This window comes from Cucumis sativus, chromosome 1, assembly GCF_000004075.3.
Source record: "Cucumis sativus cultivar 9930 chromosome 1, Cucumber_9930_V3, whole genome shotgun sequence".
Classification (NCBI taxonomy): Eukaryota; Viridiplantae; Streptophyta; class Magnoliopsida; order Cucurbitales; family Cucurbitaceae; genus Cucumis; species Cucumis sativus.
In genome coordinates, this window is record NC_026655.2 from 5,849,601 (window position 1) to 5,872,969 (window position 23,369).

Consider the following 23,369-nt stretch of genomic DNA (forward strand, 5'->3'; position numbering starts at 1 on the left):
AAAACCAAAGAAAAGAAAGTTTGAAATTTAAAATTTGGTTTAAAAAAAACAAAAAAATAAATTTAGGGTTAAAAATTAAATTCCATACGTTTCCTTTTATTACATTGAGGCGCCACGGTGGACCATAGTACAGCCTACCACATTTAATTCCCAAATTTAAATAATAATAACATTAATAATTCAAATTTCATATAATTTCGATCTCTCCGCCAAATCACGTTACATATAAATGTATATATATACCTCTTCTCTCTCTCTCCTTCACCAAAGACCTTCAATGGAATTCTCTTTGACTCCTCAGAAAATGGCTGAGTTTCAAATTTCAAATTCTTCAACTATGTTCCTTTGATTTTGGTTTACTATCAATGGCCTCCTCTGCTTTCAAATCCACCACCAAGAGGACCCCGATCGGAGCATCTGTTCCTTCAAATGATGACTCCGCTTCCTCTAATCGTACTTCCTTTCACCGCCGTTCTCGAAGTCTTAGCCGCTTTTCCCACCCTCTGCCGTCCTCTCCCATTGACAAGGTCTTCGGTGAGGCTTCACCAGCTCCTCGTGGTAGGTTTGTCAACACTTCCAGAGGCTCGGGGTTCCCTGAGATCAGTCTCGATGATTTAGCGGTCGAATTCTTTGGTTCTACTGATCGAGGGCGGTCTGCTGCGAGAAGCTCTGAGTTGAGTGGTGCTATGAATTCTTCTGTGGCTTCGAATAGGCGAGGGAGGTCGGTTTCGAGACACGGTGGCGGTAAAACTAGTGGCGGTGGTTGTGAGAACAAAGGAAGAGGTGGTTCTAGTGTTTCTGGGGGGAAAGTGGTTCCTGAAAGTAATTCAAGGAGAAGACGCTCTCTCTCGGTGGTTCGTTACCAGATTAGCGATTCGGAGGTGAATAATATGTTCCATTTTCTCCGGTTTGGAATACTTTTTCTACTAAGCTATTGCGCGGATATGAATTCGGTTTTGAAGATCGGAAGAAGAATTGAATTTATATTCCTATAAAAGGTTCATATTGGGGAACTCTTAATTAATTATAAGTGATTTTTAACGGAAAAGGGAAAGAGTTTTCTATGTATACTGTGAATGCTTGAGTTCTAAAAATTATATAGAAATGCTAAGCTTTTGAACTACATTGGGATCCCGCTGTATTATTTCTTGTTAGAAGGGTATATTTGTTACCTAAGAATAAATCACTAAAGCAGTTCTAATTTTTCTTTGAGGAAAATATTGTATTCATAGAAAAAATGGAGGCCGATATCCAGTGTTTGCTGCGTTTGCTTCTTCTTCATGTTATCAATTTCCTATTTCCATGTGGATTCGAGTTGGTGCTATTGCAATTAGGTGTTGATAACTTTGTGAGTTGATGGATATGGTGGAAATTTTTTATACTAACCCCATGAAAAATGTTGATTCCATTCCATCACAGAGTGACGATCGATCTCAGAGTTCTGGAACTCGTGTCAAAGAAAAGAGCTTTGGTATTGGAAATAAACAGAAACCAATATCCCACAAGACTGATGACTCGAGCCGTAGACCAACATTGCGAAGATCTCTTAGCCAGAATGATTTTAAGTGCCATGATGGCTATTCAGTAAGCTCTTCTTCTTTTTAATTACCGTCTATTGTATTCATTAGTGGCTGGGGATGGGTAGGAGGGTTTGCATTATGTGGTTTCCACCCTTATATGACCAATTCCTATTACAGAGCCATTCTTCAGTTCTAACTGATGATGAAGGGAAGGATGCTTCCTTCGGTAATAGTGTAATCGAGAAGACCATGCGATCAATTTATGCAAGAAAGGTCTGTTGCTCTGTGATATATGAAAGTTGCAAACACCAAATTTGAGACTTTTTTCATCCATTACATATCTGGGTTTACGTCATATTTTTCAGGCAAAGCAGGCCAATGGGGGTGTTGTTGACAATGGGTTGTATGAAGCAATGCGGAAAGAACTTAGGCATGCTGTGGAAGAGATAAGGGTGGAACTTGAGCAGGTGTGTGAGATCCTTCCCATTGTTTCAAGTTCTACTCTCAGTAGTAAATAAAATTTTATTTTGATCAACTTATCCTAAATGTTTATCTAAACTTCATCACAACTCTTTCCTGATAATACAGGAAATGGTGAACAGAAATTCGTCGGTTGAAACTTTCAGTGATGACTTGCTTTCAAGTGATTCTGGTGTTCGTCACCATACATCTCCATTTACAAGAAATTATTCAGCAAAACAAGAACAGGTAAGGATACATTTGTTTTTCTTGTGATTCATCTGATGTTTTCTATAATTTAAATCAGTATCAGATCTGTCCTGACATCAGCTGGAAATTTCTATTGCGAGTCGTGGTCTTATGGATGTTCATCTACTTTCGCTTCTCTTCCACACCCACTTATCAGACATTTTCTTCTCCGGTTTTTCTAGTATAAGATCTGATATCCATTGATTAAATCATTATATGTTCTGATGGTTACAAAAAATCTATGTCTACAATGACAGCCAGAGAAGCGTAGAGATTCATTGGGTAAGATGGTGATGGAGAAGCAACGTGGTCAAGATCTTGCAAAGATGGTTAAAAATTTGCCTCCTGATCTGAAGAATGTTGTTGCAGATAACTCCTCACGGACCAGAAAGGTGATTGATTCTTATTTACTTTGACAAAATACCGAGGCAAGATGTCTTAAATGACTGTTATCACCTAGGAACATGGACATTTAGTAATCATTATTAATGCACTTTTTATCTCAATCAATTTTGGACAATGCCAGGGACACAGACTTAGACTCTTACAGCATCGTTTTACAGTTTTAATTATAATTTAGATTAATTGGGCTATTCACCTATTTCTTCCTTAACCTGGAAACATTTAACCTCCTGAAATGAGTTGGTTTCTCTTTCTAATGTGTAATGTTGATAATGACTTCTGTTTCTATTTTTCAGAGGAGCAAAGATAGAAGTAGGATGTCTAAACGATTGAGCGAGGAGGCTGAAAAATACATTGAGGACTTCATTTCCAATGTCGAAGACACAGATATTTCATCTCTTGATGGCGATAGGAGCGACACTAGTTCTTCTTTAGGGGGAAAAGTAAAACCAAATTTCAAAATTCCAGCAGCCAGCAGATATGTGCCTCCTGGAATGGATGGTGTCCTACTTCCATGGTTGCAGTGGGAAACCAGTAATGATGCTACACCTTATCCTCGAAAGAACATGTTCGAACCACCTACAACTCCGCAAACTTTTCCATGGGATGTAAATCAGGTAACATCTAATTTACACGCCATCTAAAAGCTAAAATGCTTGATATTTTCTGTGAGTCAACCTGAGTATCTAAACTGATTAAGACACCTTGACCAAGAGTTCGAGGTTCAAATCTTCACTTCCACTTGTTGTTAGATAGTTTCTGTCAGATCATTTCTTATCAATGAGAAGTAAGATGCATGGATACAGATACAAGAGACGGACAGGACAGTGACATTTTAATTAAAATATACATTTTTATACCAGAAGAAAATTCAAAGTAAACAAGTGCTTTTTATTCTTATTGTCATATATATATATATATTCTTTTAATCTACTTAACAAGTGCTCCATGCATGTCTAACACATCTTTTGCACTAACAAGCGTTCGATACATGCCCAACAAGTATCAGAGTGTTCAAGGATTCAACACGCATTGAAAATGAACACACTACTAGTCAATTATTAAGATTGTTTACGTGTAACCTTAAGAAGTTGGGATTTTTGTCGTAGGATACAAGCAATGCACAAGATCTATGCAATCATTCTGGTAGCAGCCAAGGGAGTTGGAGCCCTGGAGTTACGATTGGCCTTTCTGGGAAAGTTGTTGAAGATAATGGAAGTAGATTCAAAGGACTTGGTAAGTATCAGAACCAATCCTATTCGGAATCAAGAGAAACTCGGTTCGATATAGACGAATATTTAAAGCGTCCAAGCAGTGAAGATTTCCTCTTAGAAAGATGGAAGCAACAGCACAAAGTCACCTGCAGTGGTCTCTTGCTTTGTAATCGTCTATTTCTATAGGCCCTTTAATTTCTTCACATAATTTTTTTCTTCTTTTTTTGTCTTCCCACAATGTGTGAGGCGGAGAAACGAACCTTTGAGATGGGGAATCAAAATCAATAGTGCAAGTTTTATGCGTTGGCGAGTTGTAAATTAGAATTCTATTTAGTTAAGTTATAAATTTAGGCATTATAAGAATTTTCTTCTTGATGTAATTGGCTCTTTTAGATTAGATTGAAGTAGGGGTGATAATTAGTTGTCGATCAAATCGTCATCAAGCCGACTATGGTAGTCTGACCGACTGTCAAGTAAAAAAGATTGATCGGTTGATTTAACTCTAAAATACTTTCTAAAATTTCTTTATTCAAAACTTTTTCAAACTGCTATTCGACTCAGTTTTTTACTTTACCTATCATGCTCACTACTAAACTGAAGTAGAATTTAGTGTATATGTTCTCTCCAATTGTTTCTATATTAGTTATAATTTTATATAAAACTAACTCAATCCATTTTACTTGATCTTAATTCAAAGTAATAAAAAAGAAAATTGCCAAGAAAGTTTTAACCTCCGACATCAAAGAAAACAAAAATCTAATCACATTATCAAAAGATAACTTACAAGTTGTTGGTCCAACAAAATAAGTCGATCGACATAACTTCAATCAAGTCTATTCACCGTTTTTTCTCATATGACAATAGCTGCAGAAAACACTACTCTCACTTTTTTGCACACAACTGAAATGAGCACCCAATCAATCATACAAATAAGGTTAGTCCGAAAACAAATCTTCACCAACAAGGAAAGAATAATAACAATAAGGAAAAAAAAATCCGAGTGCCGATAGAATATTCTTTAAGAAACTTCCTTTAAACACTATCTTTTTGTCACGTCATTCCACCGAGAAGAGAACTGAACAAAACAACATTCGTGAGCCCACAAAACTTCTAATACTATATGTTCTAAAGTGTTATGCATTTATAAACTCTTTAGTTCTAAGTTTGATTTAAATTTAATCTTCAGGTTCTTAAATGTAACAATATTTTAATTGGAATTTGGACAATATAACATACTACACATTGTAACACATTACAGAGATGCACGAGCTATCAACCTTGAAAACATGATTCCATTTGTGTTGTTGGACTATGAGAAAAAAAAATAGTTTAAGAACATGCATCGTTAAAAAAGATATATGTATCAACAAAACTAACATGTACGGTGAATTGTTGAATGAAAGATCGAATATTAAAAGAGTTTTAAAGCTAAAGATTTCATCGGGTAAGTTCCCAATTAACCCGTTTTCTGATATAAAAAATGGTGAGACGATCACAGTTGGTTAAACTCGGAGGAATTTTGCCACCTCAGTTGTTGTCTTTAACTGTGAATTGAGATGGCTCACTTAGATTACCAAATGTTTATGGAATGAAGCTTGAAAGAAAATTTGATTCTAAAGACAATATCTATAAATTCTTGGGGTTTGCTAATGGAAAAGGAATGTTCCCTGTGAAGGAATTTGTAGGCAAGGATACACAAAGGAAACCAATCAACATTCATTTGCTTTCACAATGTAATGAAAGGATATATTGAAGTGAATTCGATGTAACAAAAACTAATTATTTATACAAAAATTAATTATTGGTGATAAGAAATCAGTAGGTGCACCCAGACATCCCAATCAGATTGGCACAATCCTTAGCACCCTCATCATCTAACTTATCCCAACAAATATATATTGAATATCAAATTGTAACCTACATTGTCATAGTCATTTACATATGTGCTTTATGAACTATAATCAACGGACTTCCAGTACATGTCATATACACTAAGATAAAATAGAAAAAGAAGACTAATTGATTTGACATGCTCCACGTTGAAGGCGAGGATGTGATGCCAAAAACCAAGCGACCAAATCTGCAGAATTTTGAATTCAATTAGTGAATCCCTAATATCAAATTAAAAAACTCTAAATCATTTTGATAACAACCAAGCAAGAAAATTAGTTAGATTTGAATATATTACAAAGAGAACTAGTTCCTCACCCCAAGTTCAAATACTCCACAAGCAAGGTGATCAAACTTAGCTGAATGTTCTTGACATGCCAACCTGAATCAAGAATTGCAAAAAAATGGCAATAAGACTCAATTTCTATATAAAGAAAAGTCTAAAACTACAATTGTCAAAAACTTTCTTAAACGACCTACAAACTAGGACTTAAATAACCTCTCAATAAAATTCCAATGCATTGGGAAAAGGTTGGAAAAAATATTAAAATTACATCATAGTTATTGAATTAAAATCTAATTAATAATTTAATGTTTGGTCGGTTTATATCATCATGATTAAATCAAGTAAAAAAATGTTGACGGTGATTAAGAACATACTAAGTGTAAAATAATAACAACAATTAATTTGAAGGTGTTCAAACTCACATATATATGTGCAATACATATCTACGATGTAGTTGGTGATCATAGTCTGAAATACCACTCATTGTCATAATTCAAACCATCTTCAACGTTTGGTAGTTCCCCGTTGTTGCATGGTTCAATTTCATTCTCATTCTCGTTTGCAAATAATAAGTAACCATTTGATAAATCTTGAAAACATGATTCTTTTTGTGTGGTTGAACTATGAGAAAACAAAAAAAAAAAAAGTTTAAAAACATGCATCGTTAAAAGAAATGCATAATAAAATTAACATGTACTCGTTAGACATGAACAAAATATAAATAAGAATAACTTTAACGATCAAAATTAATTAAAATCGTACTGACCATTCAATAGGAGTATTGATGCAACATTCGTTATGTAACTCAACCATGGCTTCATTGGATGCAACATTTGATATAGCTTGAAAACATGATTCCATTTGTGTTGTTGGACTATGAGAAGAAAAATAGTTTAGGAACATGTATTTTTAAAAAAATGCATCAACAAAATTAACATGTACTTGTTAAACATGATAATTAAAAATAACTTTTAACGATCAAAATTAATTAAAATTGTACGTACCATTCAGTATGAACATTGATGCAATCTTCATGCTGCAAGTCATCCACAGCTTCATTCGATGCAACATTTGATAAACTTTGAAAACATGATGTCATTTGTGTTGTTGGACTATGATAAAAATAAATAAAAAAAAAGTTAATTTAAGAACATGCATTGTGAAAAAAATGCATCAACAAAATTAACATATACTTGTTAGTTAGACATGAACAAAATATAATAAAAAATAATTTTTAACGATCAAAATTTCTTAAAATTGTACTTACCATCCAATAGTAGCATCGATGCAATCAACCACAGCTTCCTCTTGTAATTTCATGCGTTTGTGGTTCTGATTATCTACATGCATACTTGTCATTGGCCAATTATTATTTGATGCTTGTCTTTTGTTTGAGGCCATGACCATTTTTTCTGATTTGACTATCTTTTTCCGAATCATACAAAGCACATAGGAATCATGCACCAACCCTTCTGGTACGATAAATGGATTGAGGGTATACTCATACATAATCCATGTACAATCCTCTTTTACTTGAGATTTCTCATATCGAAACCGTTTCATGGTGCCAAGGAGGAGATTATCAATAGTTGAAGAAAATACTTGTTGAGGTTTGTTCTCACCGCTCCAAGTGCCACCATTAGAACCAACCTTTCGGATGATACGAGATTTCTTTTTTTGGAGAGTAGTGAAGAAATAGATATCTTTATTATCAACCCCTCTACATTGTTGCCATATTTGAGAGGGCTCTTGGGTGTAAAGATCGATCACCGGCAACACAAGTGGAGAAGCTTGTTCTCCCAAAACTTTGCTGTAGAGATAGTAACCCAACAGTTCTTCCTCCGTGGGACAAAAGACGTAACCCACGGGAATCAGGCTCGGATCCATCCTGTTCGATAAATGAAACAAAGAAAAAAAGGTTTTAGGGAAATGAATATAAAGAGAGGATCAGTGAAGGGAAAAGAAAAGAAGACAGAAAGAGAGAGTATACTGAGAAGGAGCTACCCTTTTGAATATTTTAATGAATTATACACAAATAAAAAAGTATATAACAAACAATTATTTTTACTAAACAAACTAAATTATTTTTAAAACTAAACTAAAAGATAAGATTTCTACAAAATTCTACTTAATTTACTTTTTAAATTACAAATTTGACTCTCAAACCTTTTTTTTTTGTCACATTATAAGTTTTAGTTTCTATTTAGTCATTAAGTTTCAAAATGTTACACATCTTTTGTGTTTATGCTTTTTCCAACAAAATTGATGTGTCTCAAACGTTCGAGTTCCCAACAAAATTCACTCTTTTATGCTTTTCCTAATTTTTATCTTATTCAAACTATATATTGATTTTTACTTGTTTAGCCTTCTACATATTTGAAGTCCACACACTGATCAAGTGTTAAATGATATAATATTAAATTTAACTTCATCCTTTAGCTTAAACTTTTGGGTCAAATGTATAACGATGATTTAACACATTTGAATAGTTCTCAACTAAAAGATCAAGTATTCATTTGCAAACTATTCTGTTGGTGCCCTTTCTTCCTTTTGGAATGTTGCAGCTTGGCTCTTTGCAAATGGTGCGTATTTTTTTTAACTTGGGTGTGTGCCATCAAAAGTTTTCTTATTCCTTTAAATGTTAAGTCTATTGATTGTTTAAAGAGTTCCTCGGGTGTAATACTTTGAGAAACAATAATTTGATTCCTCCCCACTTAATTAAATTCTACCAATATTCATCTCATACTCGACTTTCCTGTCCTATTGAATCTCAGGTTACCGAAAATTTATCAGTGGTTGCTTATATCAAAGACAGATTCAATGACATTAACTTTGTGGAGTGCATCAGTTGTCCCTAGGCCCTTTGAGAGCTTGGATGAGCAAACAAACTTTTACCACTTATATGCTGGAAGCTGAAAATCATGGGGCTATTCATGATATTAAGCCACCAGTATCGACTTTTAATCAGTGTGTTGTTCAAGATATGCTTACTGTATCTAGAAGAATTAGACCCAAGACTCTTCAATGTGAAAAAGGATAAAAGTGATCTTCAAAACACTAATATAAAAGTGATATTGTATAAGTTGGGTTGGATTAGTTTAAAATTCAACTCATATTTTAAGGACTTGATTGGAAATATTATTAGGGTTATTTGAGTTGCTAACTCAATCAACTAGAAAATATGGGTTGATCTAACTGATTTACAACACTGTATATCATGATCACAGTCATAAAGCTAAACTAAACAAAGACTAATATGTAAGGAATGGATGAAAGGGTGGGAAAGAAAATAATAAAATAAAATGGCGGGAAAGCAAACAATACCAAATAAAATGGCGGTAAAGAAATTTATTTTTAAAAAATAGCGCGGGAAAGAAAAATCAAACAAAAAGTTTACAGAAATGGTTCGAAGGTGAAACGGAAAAAATGAAAGTGAGAGGAAAGGTAAGTTACCTATTGAGAAGAAGCGGTGGTGGAGGAAGGCCGGCGAGAGTGGAGAATCGATGTGGAAGGAAGTGCGCAAAGGAGAGAGATCAACCGCTCTTAGAGAACTCAGAGTTATGAATAAAGAGAGTAGTATTAATGATTTATTTTATCCTTTTATACCCTTTGGTTTCATTTTATCGTAATGGTTTAAGTTATTTTATTTTTTAAATATATTATTTATAAAGAGAGTAGTATTAATATTCTTTCAACCTATGCAAAAATCTTTAGAATACTTAAATTTGTTTAAAGATTAAATATTAAATATTAAAATTGAAGCACGAGGTTAGGCAGCACATGCTCAGGGAGAATTATTAGAAGGGTCGTCTGTAGGTGGTGGTGCCACCAGCAGCAAACTAATGGTGGAGGTTGGCACCGAAATTGTGTACATATGATCACCGGCGGCAACAACTCTGATCTCTAATTAAAGAAGACCCATGAATTGGTTTGCCACAGCAGCTGCAACCCCATCAAGACCACACCATTCACCAATTTGCTACTTCATTATGATCTTTGTTTCTGTTCATTTAATTTCTTTCTTTCCTCACACCTCCCTAGCTTCGACTCCATCACTCTCGTTCTCTCTCATCACTGCTGCTTCCATTTCGTTGAGGTAAAACCCCAAAATAGGTGTTTGGTTGAAAGAATTTTAATTAGTTTACACATTATTCATGAAGAGTTTGTGGTTCCCAAACTGGAAAACTCAATTTTAATTACGCTTTTAACTCCTACAATAAGCATTTCAAATCTACTTCTTACTCAAACCCATTTGATTATTGATTCAGATTTGCATTATTATTATTGGAGTAGCCTTGATGTTGCAACTTGCATAATCCCCCATGCATTGGTGCAACGAGGAATATCATTATTATTATGACTCAACCCCAAGACTTTCAAATTCTTATTAAGGCAGATTCCTTCAACATATGGGGTTCTCTCTCTCTAAATTTGGGTTGTTAGATACATTACACATATTATTACTTCAAATTCTTAATAAATTTGGAAAAAGAAATCAAATTCAAATTCAATATTGTATAAATAGTCGAATCTTCTTAATGAATGAAAGAGTTTATAATTTAGATTAAAACACACTACAATATTCAATGATTACACCCAAACTCACTATAATTTAATATGTTTAAAACCCCAAAGAGGAATGGAGGCCATCAATTAAATTTAGAAAGAAACGAAAAAGAAAATGTCCTTTTTTATTCCAATCTTTAATATATATAGATTATTATATGGTGTGTTACAAAACATATGTTTTATTTTATATCTTCACCATCTCAAGCTTCTTCCCTTTATCATTAAGGATAAATATTATAGGAATTTTGAATGGGTTGAGTTCACCAATCAACAAAAAGTATGTTATATTATTTACTTAATTAAGTTCTCCACTAGAGAAAAAAAGCCCGAATCTTGGACCTTAGTCACTCTTTAATTTGTTGATCAAGTTATTTAATGAAAGCTATAAAGTTTGAAACTCATTAATTGTCTTAATTAAGAAGTGATTACTATATATATGATTGTCTAAAAATATAAACTTATGCCCACTTAATGGATAAGGCTCTAAAGTCTTGCATGTTAGGTAAGAGTGGAGCATAAGCAGAGATTAAAATGATAACAAATGCAAAAAAAAAAAAAAAAAAAGTTTGTAATTTCATTTTCACCTCTACTCACTTTTAGTTGGATCAATCTAAATTTGTAATGAGAAAGAAAAAACAAATACCTATGTACAAAGATATCTTCTACCACTTTAAATCAACTTAATCCTAAATCAACTTAATCCTAATTTGGTTTCTGTTTTAAAATAAAAATTTAAAATATCATAATCTATTATGGAGTAAGATTAGAAAATTGTCAAAAATAGTACATTTGATTAAAATATTAAAATATATAAAAAAAATTAGATTAGATAGATATGTTTCTCACCTTGGTAAATAATAATAAAAATATATTAGTTTTTATCATTGTAGAATTCAAAGTAAATAATAATAAAAATATATTAGCTTTTATTATTGTATAATTCAAAATTTTACTATTACTCGCATATACACTATTCTACTAATATTTGTGGTTATGCGTATATATTATTACTATTTGTGGTTATGCGTATATATTATTACTCGCATATACACTATTCTACTAATATTTGTGGTGGTTATGCGTATTTGTGGTGGTTATGCGTATATATTAAGCTATAGTTAGAAATAGTAATTTACTGTGATCTCGCTTTGAACAGATAGGAATATTTTTATAAATTTTGTCATTTATGGAGTCAACAATAACAAACTCAATCATATTTACAATAACAGATAGGAACAGTATTATAAGTGCTCAACGATAATGTATTATTATAACAGAACTTGGTAAACTTGGTGTGATTTACCTTTTCAAAGTTGGTTTGATTACACCTACCTTTGCCTTTGTCAAATTGACATGAGCTGGTTTTTCTATATAAAAAAAAATTGTCATTAATTCAATACAATTTCTTTATTTTGAAAATATATTCTTTTTATTAGAAAATAATTTTTTTTATTAGAACATGAAGTTATAAGAGAAAATGAAATAGACCAATAAATGTAGGGAGAAAAGAAATAGAGCAATAAATTTATTTTTATAAGTGAACGATAGAGAGAACGAAACATTGTTGGAGAAAAATATGTTTTGTTTCTCTTTTTTCATTTTTGTAATGAAATAATAAATGGAATTTTGATATAAAAATAAACATTTCTTAATTTAATTATTGAAGTGTTAAGTGGCAACAAAATTAAATAGTCGTAAAAGCACTAAATTCTTTGACTAAATATATTTTTTCTCTCTTAACAGCAAACTTAATTAGTTCAATAGAAATAAGAAATGATTGGATAATCGTTTTATAGAGTTTTTATAAACACCCCTTTCTTCTATATATTTTTCACATTAACTTCTTACTCATCTAACAAACCAAATTCTCTTATGTATACTATAATTTTCCATCTATTTCTCTATCCTTTCTTATTGATTAAGTAAGAATTACCATAACTAAATAAATATCGAACACAATTTGATTGCACTTTTTTTTCCTTCAAAAATCAACATTTAGTTCTGAAATTATATTTTTTTTAAAGAAAAAAGCAAATATTTACAAAGAGAGGGAAGTGAAAAAAAAAGATGATTCTAGAAAATGTAATGAAAAAAAAAAAAGAAATTAAAATCTGAACCCTAACGAAACCCTCTCTATTCACAATTCTCTTAATAAAAATACATTAAACTGAGCCGATCGAACCATCGCAACCGACTCATTATCGGCACAACCCCAGACTGAGCGCAGCCTTCACATCGAGTCTCCAAGCAAACCCACCTCCGTCCATTCTCCAAGCATCACACGGCGCCGTCAACGAGCTCTTCTCCTTACCCCACCGGCTCCGGTACTGAACTTTAACCCTACAAGTGAACGCCGGCCACCACTCCTCCGTTGTCTCCTTCAACTCCAACCAAATCCTCACTGCATCCCCTGCCGTACCTCCCACCATCTCCCTATACGCTTCGTTCGTCCACGTCACCTTCCCTCCACCGTCGGATATAAACCCAGGACATGTGTCCCTCTCTAGATTCCTCCTCCTCTCCTCATCCGTACACCCCAACTCCTCCCCTTCTCCCCACGTGATCTCTGCCACGCGCTCCACTATCACCGACGAAGCCACCATCCTCACCGCCTGCGGCACCGCTACCGCCGACGACACCACCGTCCGATCCTCTTTCACTCCCTCGAAACTCAACCAAACCGGCGCGTTTCTTCCTTCTCTCTTCACACAATCAGGCATCTCCGGTAAAAGCGGTAACGTCGTAACCACCGAAGAACCCAAAACGGCATCGTTTCCAACACTACTCTTCTTCCTTCTGTTATTGCACCGCTTAGTTCCGGTGTCCCTATTACACCTCTTCTTCCCCCTACCAACTCTTCCAGTAACCTCAGATTTCTCCGGAGTGGAATCGGCAGAAGCAGATCCAGAAGAAACCGCCGGCTTCGGAGCAATGGGGCGGAATCTGAGCATTATACGGTCGACTTTAGACATGTCATGTGAAGGGCCAACATATCGAGCGATGCAGCAACCACCTCTTCCGTTAGCGTCCATTGATGGGAAAGCAAGGATAAGAAACGGTGGAGATAGAAAGATGAGGGAAATGAGAGATAGAAGAAATGGTGTGAAGTGAGGAAAAAATGAAGAAGAAAGAGCGGAGATTTATAACAAGCGGCGATTGGGACACGTAATTGTACAGAACACGTTGAAAGCATAGCTTCGAACAGCGCAGCTTGGCGATTGGACGAGAAAACGAGAAACGTGGCGTTTTTTAAAAACCAAACATTTTTCTATTTTTCTTTCTTTTCAATTTTGGAAATGAGTGGGGCCATGGGAAGTTGGATTATAATTGGGCCCTACCTATTGACCAATAAGAAACGGAGGAGTGTAGGGTATAGAAGCCGAAAGCCACCCACGTAACCCCCCCATCTCTCTCTCTCTCTCTCTCACTCACCTATGTATACTCTTTTCTCAAGTATTCCATATTTTTTCATCTAACTTTTTCTATAGTTTTAATTATGTTAAATATATAGGTGATATGTTTAATGTGTGTACAAGTTTAGGGTTGTTGTTCTTATTTATTTTTACATGAAAAAAATATTGCTAAAATCATTTACATCATCATCAATGCTAGTTATGTTTTTCAAATTTTAATTAATGTTGTATCATCTTACACTTCTAATTAACAATCTTTTCATAGTAATTTAAATTAGTATTAACATGTTAGAACTAAAAGATATAAATAAATAAATAAATGAAAAAGTTAGAAGATTGTTGTTTTTTAAATAGAATGAAATATTTGAGATAATTCTAATAAAAAGTTTTTGTGGAGTTGTTCATGGAAGATGAAAAATAAAACAAAAAAACTCACTAATTTATTTAGTTATATTAACTTTAGTAGTTGAATTTCAAAATTTTATAATTAAGCTTGATTGTTATCCAACTTCTTTTTTTTCCAAGTAAGAATGAGTTTTGAAGTGAAGTGAAATTTTTGTGGTGTATATTTATTATTTTAACTAATCCAACCAATTATACTAATTACCCGAATCATTTTGTGGAATCCAACGGCAGGAACTTTCAAACTCTTCATCTTCAAACTATCTTATTCTACTTTTAAAATTTTAATTTATTCCACTTAAAATCATTCAAAGTCATACTTACCATCATTTCTCATTCCATTTAAATTAATACCTAATATATCATAACATTCCCATATTTCTTTGCGCGTTTCCATCAACAATAGTTCATAATTAACAAACCGCGTGAACAAACTTTGAAAAAGCTAGAAATATCGTTTCCAAGACGTTTTAACAAAGAAACGTAGAAGTTTGACGACCTATTACCGTTTAAGAGATGTCATTCATGCATACACTCTTATTAAAGATAGTTTTAAAAGTCTTACACCGCATCTCTAAACTTTTAAATTTGAAACAAACTAAAATTGTAAAAAAGTACCCTTAGGGTATGTATGGTAACCGATAATCACAATTATACCCTCAAGCTTTTATGCTAATGTTGAAACGGATAAAAGTTCTAAAAATTCTCTAACTATACGTGATTGTTTAATTTAAATAAAATTTAAACAATATTGTAAATTTGAAAATGTGTAGTGAACCAAAGAGTATTGGATCTAATGCGTATGAATAGTATGAAGCAATTAAAGGCATTAATAATTAATTTAGAAAGAAGGAATTAATTTTAGTTTTAATTAAAGAAGGGTGATCTCAAAAATCGAGGGGGGATGAGGTGTACATTTTGGGGAAGGGAGATTGAGGTGGTTTAACGCGTGGACCAATAGGAAGCGGATAGAAACGAGGCCCGAGAGATTTGAAATTTCCATAAATAACAACTAATCAATATTCGACAACTGGACGGTCAGATCTCACTCCACATCTTTTTTTCACATGTATTGATGTGATGGCTTCAGCTCGAATTTGATTGGTTGTTGAAAGCATAAATAAATAATAATTAAAATTCACTCCTAAGTCTTTTGTTTTATGTTTCTCTGTCCCCTTTGATTGGATCAAATTAAATGTCAAATTCCCCAAAATACCCCTATATTTCCACTATATATATTATATATAAATATATGTATGTATGTATTTCCAATTTCAATTAATGGCCAAAAATTGACTGAAATTGGCAAACTTTCCTAAAATTCAATTAAATTGATTCTATTTTGTGATTTTATTCCATTTATGGGACTATATGTCAAAACAAAATTCTAATTAGAAATAGAAAGAACTTGTAGAATAGGGAACCATATGTATTATATTATTTGGCTACAAATTGATGTCACATGGTATACCCAAACTACTTCTTATTTCTTAATACTTTTTCTACCAACGTTTATACTTTTTATTTTTATGTTAAAATATTATTTTGAGTCGTTCAATTTTAGTTTTTTTTTTTTTTTTGTAGTTTTATTAAATCTAAAAAAATTGTTGTATGTAGGGTTTTTCTATACCTTATGAATTATCTTTCACATATTATTTTGTTTTTTGTATTATCAAACTTTAAAGTATGAGGCTACAAATAATATTTTGTCATTTTATTTATTTATTTATAAGCTTTATCCTTATTAACATATATTACTTAAGGTTTGAATTTTCTATCTCATTTATATGTATGGTAAATACTTTTATGAAAGAAAAATGGTTAAAAATAGTAAATTTGATAAAATATTTACTATTTAAAAAAATGAAATACGATAAAATTTTGTTTTAGTGATTTTATGTATAAATAGTTTGTTTTTTTATTAATTTTTGAAAAAAACCCTTTTTCCAATGATGTTTGCTAATTGTCTATTTTTTCACTTTTTTTACTAATGGTTAGAATTTTGCTATATTTTGTAAATAATTTTTAATTTAAATATATATATATATATATATATATATATCTTTTTAAAATTTTGTAGTGAAGTTAACACTACTTTGATTGAGAAAAATCATACTGTAAATAACAAAGAACATGCAAAAAAGTATTAACAAAAGTTTGGTTAAATATGTGATATAATAATGTGTACAAATGAATTGTAAACCTAGAATAAAAATTGAAATTGAATTAAAATAAAAAACATGGGATAAAGTTAGTAAAATTTTGGATGCTCATCATCCTCCAGCTGCAAAGGGAAGGGAACAAATAATATTGAAACTCAATGATAACAATAATTTATTGAAGAAGGGAATCCAGCTAAGATTGACCTACCCTTTTTAGTCTACAATTTCACTATCAATATCTATTTATTTATCTACATATTAATTAAAAATTCAAGCCAAGCCAAAAAAAAATAAAAAAAGAAGAAGTAGGAATTAGTTTGGTTAAAGGGATTATGTTCTAGAAGCTTAATTTAATTTGCCCTAATTAAAAACAAATTATTATAAGAGCTTCAAATATAAAACTCATTTGTGTTAACAGTTAATCCAATTTGTATGGTTAATTAATCACTATCAAATCAAATTTTCTAGTTGGTTTGTGGTTGAAAAATTATAAAAACTCTTACATAGTGTTTTTATCAAAGGAGAGGAGATGTGATATCGTAGACGAGACTCATTTGTTAATATGCATTAATTTCTTTTAACCATAGTTCTAAAAGTAACGTGACGAGCGTTCTCCCTATAAAATTAATGTGTTCAATTTAGACAATAAATCTTTTAATAATCTTTAAATTGTATTTTGAAAAAATAGAATTATTACTGTCCTCTTCAGAGGTTTTTGAATGAATTTGCATTTTTGGTAGATAATAGGCAGCAATTATTGATCCCTCAAAACACATCAAGCAACCAATGGGATTTTGCCATGCCTAATACATCAGTAATTAAGTAATGAATTATTATTGTCTAACATAAATATTTTCCTTTTATCTTTTAGTTCATTGCATAATTAATGGAGTGCATATGTCAAATATTGTTAACTTAAATTAAATTTAACACAGTTAAAAGCTAGCTAAAAATAATATTGAATTTTTGTTTAGTCAAATAAGTCATCAATTATGAGTATAATTGGAGGTACAATTTTATTTTATTTTTATAAATAATTTAAGGTACATATAATTTTTTCTACCAAAAGGTTAAAATTTGAATCTTTACCCCCACAACCAAAAAATTAATGTATAATGCATTCTTTTAATGAAAATTATAATATATTTCAAAATTCATGATTCGATCAGTTATATATTATTTCTAGCAATTTGTTTTAGTATTTACAAAGTGAGATATTTAATTTCAGCCTCAATTTTGCTTCATTTCAACACTAAACTAAACAATTCAAAATTTATGTATGTGCAAACCAACTTAAGTTGTATAAAGTGGATTTAGAATAACTTTTGGATATATAAAATTAATTAAGAGATTAAACAAATAGATATTCGAAGCCGCAAATTGGGTTCTTTGAATAATTTAACATTTTTGATATCTATAATAAAAAAGAACTTAGTTGAATGGATTCTTTTAAAACCAAACCATTGTTAAAAGTGGGAAAACCACCCAACTTTCTTATTTCACAATCACAACTATAAATTAATCATTCAAAATATATAGAAGACGAAGAATGAAGATATGCGTTAGAAAATCCTTGACAGACTAACATATGAGTCGTAGGATTATTCCACACCTATATAGTGAAAGATTTTTATATAATATTGGTCATGCATGAATGCATCATGGAAAGTTCATATCTCTTGACATAGTACACTAACCATCGAGAGTTACAAATATCTTTCGACAATGTCCCTGTTGGAAATTTGTTTCCAGACGAGTTTTCCTCAATAAATCTATCAATTCCTAACTTAACAATTTACACCTTAACAAACAGATCAACAACCACGGCTATCTCAAACCATTCCATGGTTGTTGAGATTTAAACATCGAACCCATAGTTGAAAAATATACATTATAATCCATCCAAGATAATAAATAACTTAAAAAATAATAATAATTAAACAGAGAGTTAGCTGCTTAATTAATAATTATGATAGCACTAAGGCAGAATAAATAAATTAATATGGGGAGATTTGTCAAATTTTGAAATAAATTTTTTTAGTGCTTTCTTTTTGTGGAAGGGGTGACATAATTATAAAAAGGTGATAAGATACCCAACTTAATTAGAAAGTGATAAAGGCTTCCCTAACTTTACCCTTAAATCAATGTCACACCATCTTTTCATAGTACTTCAAAAGAAATTTTTTAATATTTTTATTACCACAAAGAAATGTTCTTTTGGAACCTCAAATTGTTGTACGTAAAAAGCATTTTAAAAATAATGGTTTTATACTTCTATTTTGCATATATTAAAATCAACAAAAGTTGGAACTAAAAAAGTTTATTTAATATGTAATATATAATCATATAAAAAAAATAGTTCTATTCATATAATAAAATAATAATGCAAGTATTAATCTAAATGATACTCATCCAATACAACCTCTCCAATTACACGAGAAAAAAACGTTTGTTAATAAATCGTGGTTGAACAATTTGAGTAAGTTATGCAATTCGAGACGTACTTAAAAAAGTTTCTAAAGAATTTATCGTCTTATCTAAGATCTTTTTATTTTAAATTCTAGAAAAAATTTTCTTTTTATTTTAAAATTTGAAGACCCAAGTTTAGAAAAATAAGAATTGTTTTGTTTTGTTTCTATTTTAAAATAATTATTAACTTGGTTGAAATTAGCTTTAAATTAACTTTAACTTTGGTAAAAGACGTCACATGATTATCACGTCAATGTTTGTACGTCTAACGAGACTCTATAAAAAGTATATCCCTACTTAATTAAACAACATTATCTCAATTTCAAAATAATTGTTATTTCATTACCCACAACCTCCATCCATAGCCATCTAGAAAGTACACATTCTTTGCTCGAACTTAGTCCCAAAAATTGTATATACATTGATTTCAATTAGTTTATTCAATATTATAATATCCATACCGACTAAAAATAAAGAAAAATTTAGCATCTTCAATTAAAATATATCGCAAATTCTATTACTTTAATTTTTCTTTACTTGCTACTATTCATACCCTAAACTAAAAAAAGAAGAAGAAAAAACTAAAGTAACTTTGAGAAACGCCAACCAAATGCTTATAGAATAATCTTTTTCCTATTTATAGGTTTTGAAAGAAGCAGGCATAAAATGAAATTGTAGTAGTATTGATATGAAACTATCATTATTAAACTATCATTATTAATACATAAGAAGTACTAGGAAAGGAGCACTAAAAAGAAGCTACTTTAATTTGTTAATATATAAATAATAAAAGAATAATGTTAAAGAGAATGGTTATAAGAGAATAATGCCACATTAGGCCAAAAGTGGCATACCATTATAAGCAAAGTGCCCACTAAACCTTATAATTAATAATTAATGTCCAAATTAAAATAGTGTTGATTATGATGATTATGATTATTAGTAGTAGTAGTAGTAGTTTGTTGTGTAATGTGTAGTATTATTGAGAAAAGGAAATGCAAAGAGAGAGATCGATAGAAGAGAGGATTGAGGGTTGAGGTTTGAGTATGCATTTGCATGATGTTGAAGTGCGGCCTTGTGATAATCGCAACATGGACCAATAAAGGGTAGCCACGTGCAAGAGGAAAATGGAAAGAGAGAGATCCGTTCGTTATTTCATCTCCAAACACACACGTAATGGGTATTTGCCACGTGTCCCCCTTAAGGGTACACGTCCCACGTTTTTAAGCCTATTCTCTTTTGTGAGAACTTTTTTCTCTTCAATATCTTAAATTTAACTTTACAAAGAATCTAGGGGAAATTATTGTTTTTTATTTGTATTGGAAATAATAGTTGGGAAGGGTAAATTGGTAATGATATTGCACAAATTTTTTATTAACAATGGACACTGATAGTCTTTTATAACTTATATACCGAAGATGTTTGGGTAAGGAGTTGATTATTATAGTTGAGTTATAATAGTTTGTGTTTGAAGATTATTTTAATTTAAGTTATAATAGTGTGTTTGGAGTGTGGATTATTTTAGTTTGAGAATAAAATAGTAAACAAATTTAAAAATGGTCAAGAAGTAAAAAAGATAATAAATGAAGAGTTTTGAAATATTGGTTAGTGTAGCTAATTGGGTATTTTTAAATAGTAAGATTAATAAAAACTTAAAAGAATTAAAATTTATTACTTATATCAACAAAGTGCATCTTTTTTTCGCTAACTCGATCATAGAGATTCCAAAGTTAAGCGGTACTTAACTCAAAGTAATCCTATGTTAAGTGACATTTTAAAAATTTTTCTATAACGCATGTGAGTGGGTACAAAACATGTCGAAAGAACTCATGTCTTTGATGGTGGGAAAGACTTTCTCTCTAATAATCCTTTGAGACAAGTAAAAATGATGTTAAATTGTAAAGGAAATGTCGAGAATCCAAATTCTAAACTCTGACCTAGAACTTACATTACAATTATTTAGTAACTAAATAGAAACAAAATGGTATAAACTAGTGATAAAATATTCTTATTATTAATAAAATATAAAAAAGAAAAGAAAGGCAGAAAAATTGAATGCAATGAATGGGGTTTTGGTGTAAATTAGGTTTAAGTCATAAAAGAGAGAGACCATTGGAATAATTTCATACATTCACTTACTTTAAATATATTATTTTAAAAATGACAAAATTAATAAAAGTATGTATAAATATAAGAATTGAAGTATCATTTGCGTATCCGTACTCGACAACGACACATTCTTCTTAGACGATTCTAATAAACTATTATCAATGTTTGTTAGTTATGTAAAAAGCTAAGCATATATAGGAAGTCTTTTCTTTAATTAATTTTGCAATTTGGGATAAGTGAAGGAGAGATGTTATATATATATATATATATATATATATATATATATATATATGCATATATATAGAATTGATATTGAAATATGATGATGGATAAACTCAATATATAAAAGTGATGAAATGTCGATATACTAATGATGAAAGCTACTTTATATTATAAGGGTAGGTGTCTTAGTAAGCATGTGCTGTCTAAAGAATCAATAAAGAAGATGCTATAGTTTTATTCTTTCTTCCTTTTTTAATTTTTTTTTTGGCTACATACAATGTTTTAATTCCTAATATTGTCATATATTCTTTTCAATTTAATTCTCTCATATGTGGATAAATTAGAATTAGAATAATCTTATAGTTTTTTAACGATTGTCGTTAGTTTAGAAAAGAGATATTGGAGTACAAAAGTGGTCACTAGAGTTGATTGGTAGAGTTAGTCGTCAGAATTGGATGTCATTGTTGGTTGTTATTGAAGTTGATTATTGGAGGGGGTAAAAAAATTTGGTAATCACCGATGATGATGGTTGTCACCTAAAATGATTGTTGATAGTTTGGTCGAAGTTGGTTGCCTGAGGATGGTGGTAATCATTGATAACCGTGATGAAAGAAGTGACGCATATAATTAATGACATTGTTTGATAATAATTTTTATGCATCATACACATTAAAGAGATTTTCATAGTTCTATTCTCCACTCTATCATGTTAGAGAATTGCATATCTCAATATCGAACTCTCTTTACCTTTTCTTTTGTATTTCTTTCTTGTTGACTTCGTAAACATTTATACATGAATTTTAATCCATCAAATCAAAATTTATATCTTAATAATAAATTTGAAATTAAATATATATGGTCTATGTAATGAAAAAAATATTTTTCTCTTAACATGGACAATTTAAACCTTTAATCACTCCAAAACATACATCAAACCCATCATTCATTCTAAAGAAAATCATAGAAATAATAATCCCACATTAATGTAATCTAATAGGTAAAAAATATTAAAATTTGTAAAGTCATGTTAGACTCAAAACTAAACTACAAAAAATAAAATAAAATAAAATAAAATGTTACTTTTTATTACTTAGTGTTTTAATTATTGTTTGTATATTATCTTATTGGGTAAGAAAATTTAGGTCTACATTTGGAAAAGCAATCCAATGTGTGCATATAATGAGGGTGAAAACCAACCCCTACTCTAAGAAATACTTACTCACTACTCTTCATTCTTAATTTTATTTAAACCAAACATTATCAATAACATCTTTCCCATTAATAAACCTTAGTTTCTCTCAAGGCTTTATCCTTAATTTGGCCTAATACTCTTTCACGTTCTACTTCGTGCATCTTGTCAAGCTAACCAATCATATTTGACACATTGAAAATTCATTTTTTTTTTCCTTTTTGCGATGTGATAAGAATGAAATGTATAGATGGATACATCCAAATATTCTTTCTATTCTTCTTATTGAATTTTCAATTTTACCTTTACAATGCTTATATTGTAGTTTTAAAATAAAAATTAATGTGAGAGCTAAAATCAACGTAGCCTAACAATACTTGATCGATACTGAAAAGATAGGATAATAGCTGTTAGCATAACTCTTAGAGGTAGAAAGTTCAAATATTTTCTACCTCAAATATTTCGTATTTCATTTATTGTGCTGAACAAAGTTAATATATTAGTTTATGATTTTTCAACTTTGTTTTTTTTTAAGTTATTTTACTTTCTAAGGTATAATAATTTGCAAAAGAAATATAAGATAAAATAAAATAAAACAAAAGTGGGCATTAAAGAAATCAACCTTAAGTTGTGACAAACATTTATGGGCTCCTTGGGCTCATAAAGAAATTGATATTGTGATGTAACTCTCTATAGTTTTCAATCCAATTCTCTTTTTCATCCATTTTAAGATCCGCTATATTCCATTTCTGTCCTCCAAACAACTCTTTAGTCTCATGCTTCACTAAAAACACTTGCAATCTTGTGGAAGGAG

General features: G+C 30.9%; 3 protein-coding genes across 3 annotated transcripts; 1 reads left to right on the forward strand and 2 right to left on the reverse strand.

Annotated features, from left to right (window-relative positions):
- The first annotated feature begins 248 nt into the window (after positions 1-248).
- LOC101211551 lies at positions 249-4,224 on the forward strand. Its single transcript, XM_004152542.3, has 8 exons — positions 249-881; positions 1,420-1,584; positions 1,698-1,793; positions 1,886-1,987; positions 2,109-2,228; positions 2,486-2,620; positions 2,927-3,247; positions 3,740-4,224. Exons 1-8 carry the CDS (start codon positions 366-368, stop codon positions 4,028-4,030), a joined length of 1,746 nt encoding a protein of 581 aa, XP_004152590.1. The 5' UTR covers positions 249-365; the 3' UTR covers positions 4,031-4,224.
- Positions 4,225-6,040: 1,816 nt separating this feature from the next.
- LOC105436381 lies at positions 6,041-7,907 on the reverse strand. The gene is made up of 5 exons (XM_011662056.2): positions 7,288-7,907; positions 7,025-7,132; positions 6,787-6,894; positions 6,498-6,641; positions 6,041-6,116 (listed from the first exon to the last, which is right to left on the reverse strand). The coding sequence occupies exons 1-5, from the start codon at positions 7,905-7,907 to the stop codon at positions 6,041-6,043; spliced, it is 1,056 nt and encodes a 351-aa protein (XP_011660358.2).
- Positions 7,908-12,644: 4,737 nt separating this feature from the next.
- LOC101213560 lies at positions 12,645-13,842 on the reverse strand. Its single transcript, XM_004152469.3, has one exon. The coding sequence runs from the start codon at positions 13,619-13,621 to the stop codon at positions 12,788-12,790; it is 834 nt and encodes a 277-aa protein (XP_004152517.1). The 5' UTR covers positions 13,622-13,842; the 3' UTR covers positions 12,645-12,787.
- Positions 13,843-23,369: the final 9,527 nt, after the last annotated feature.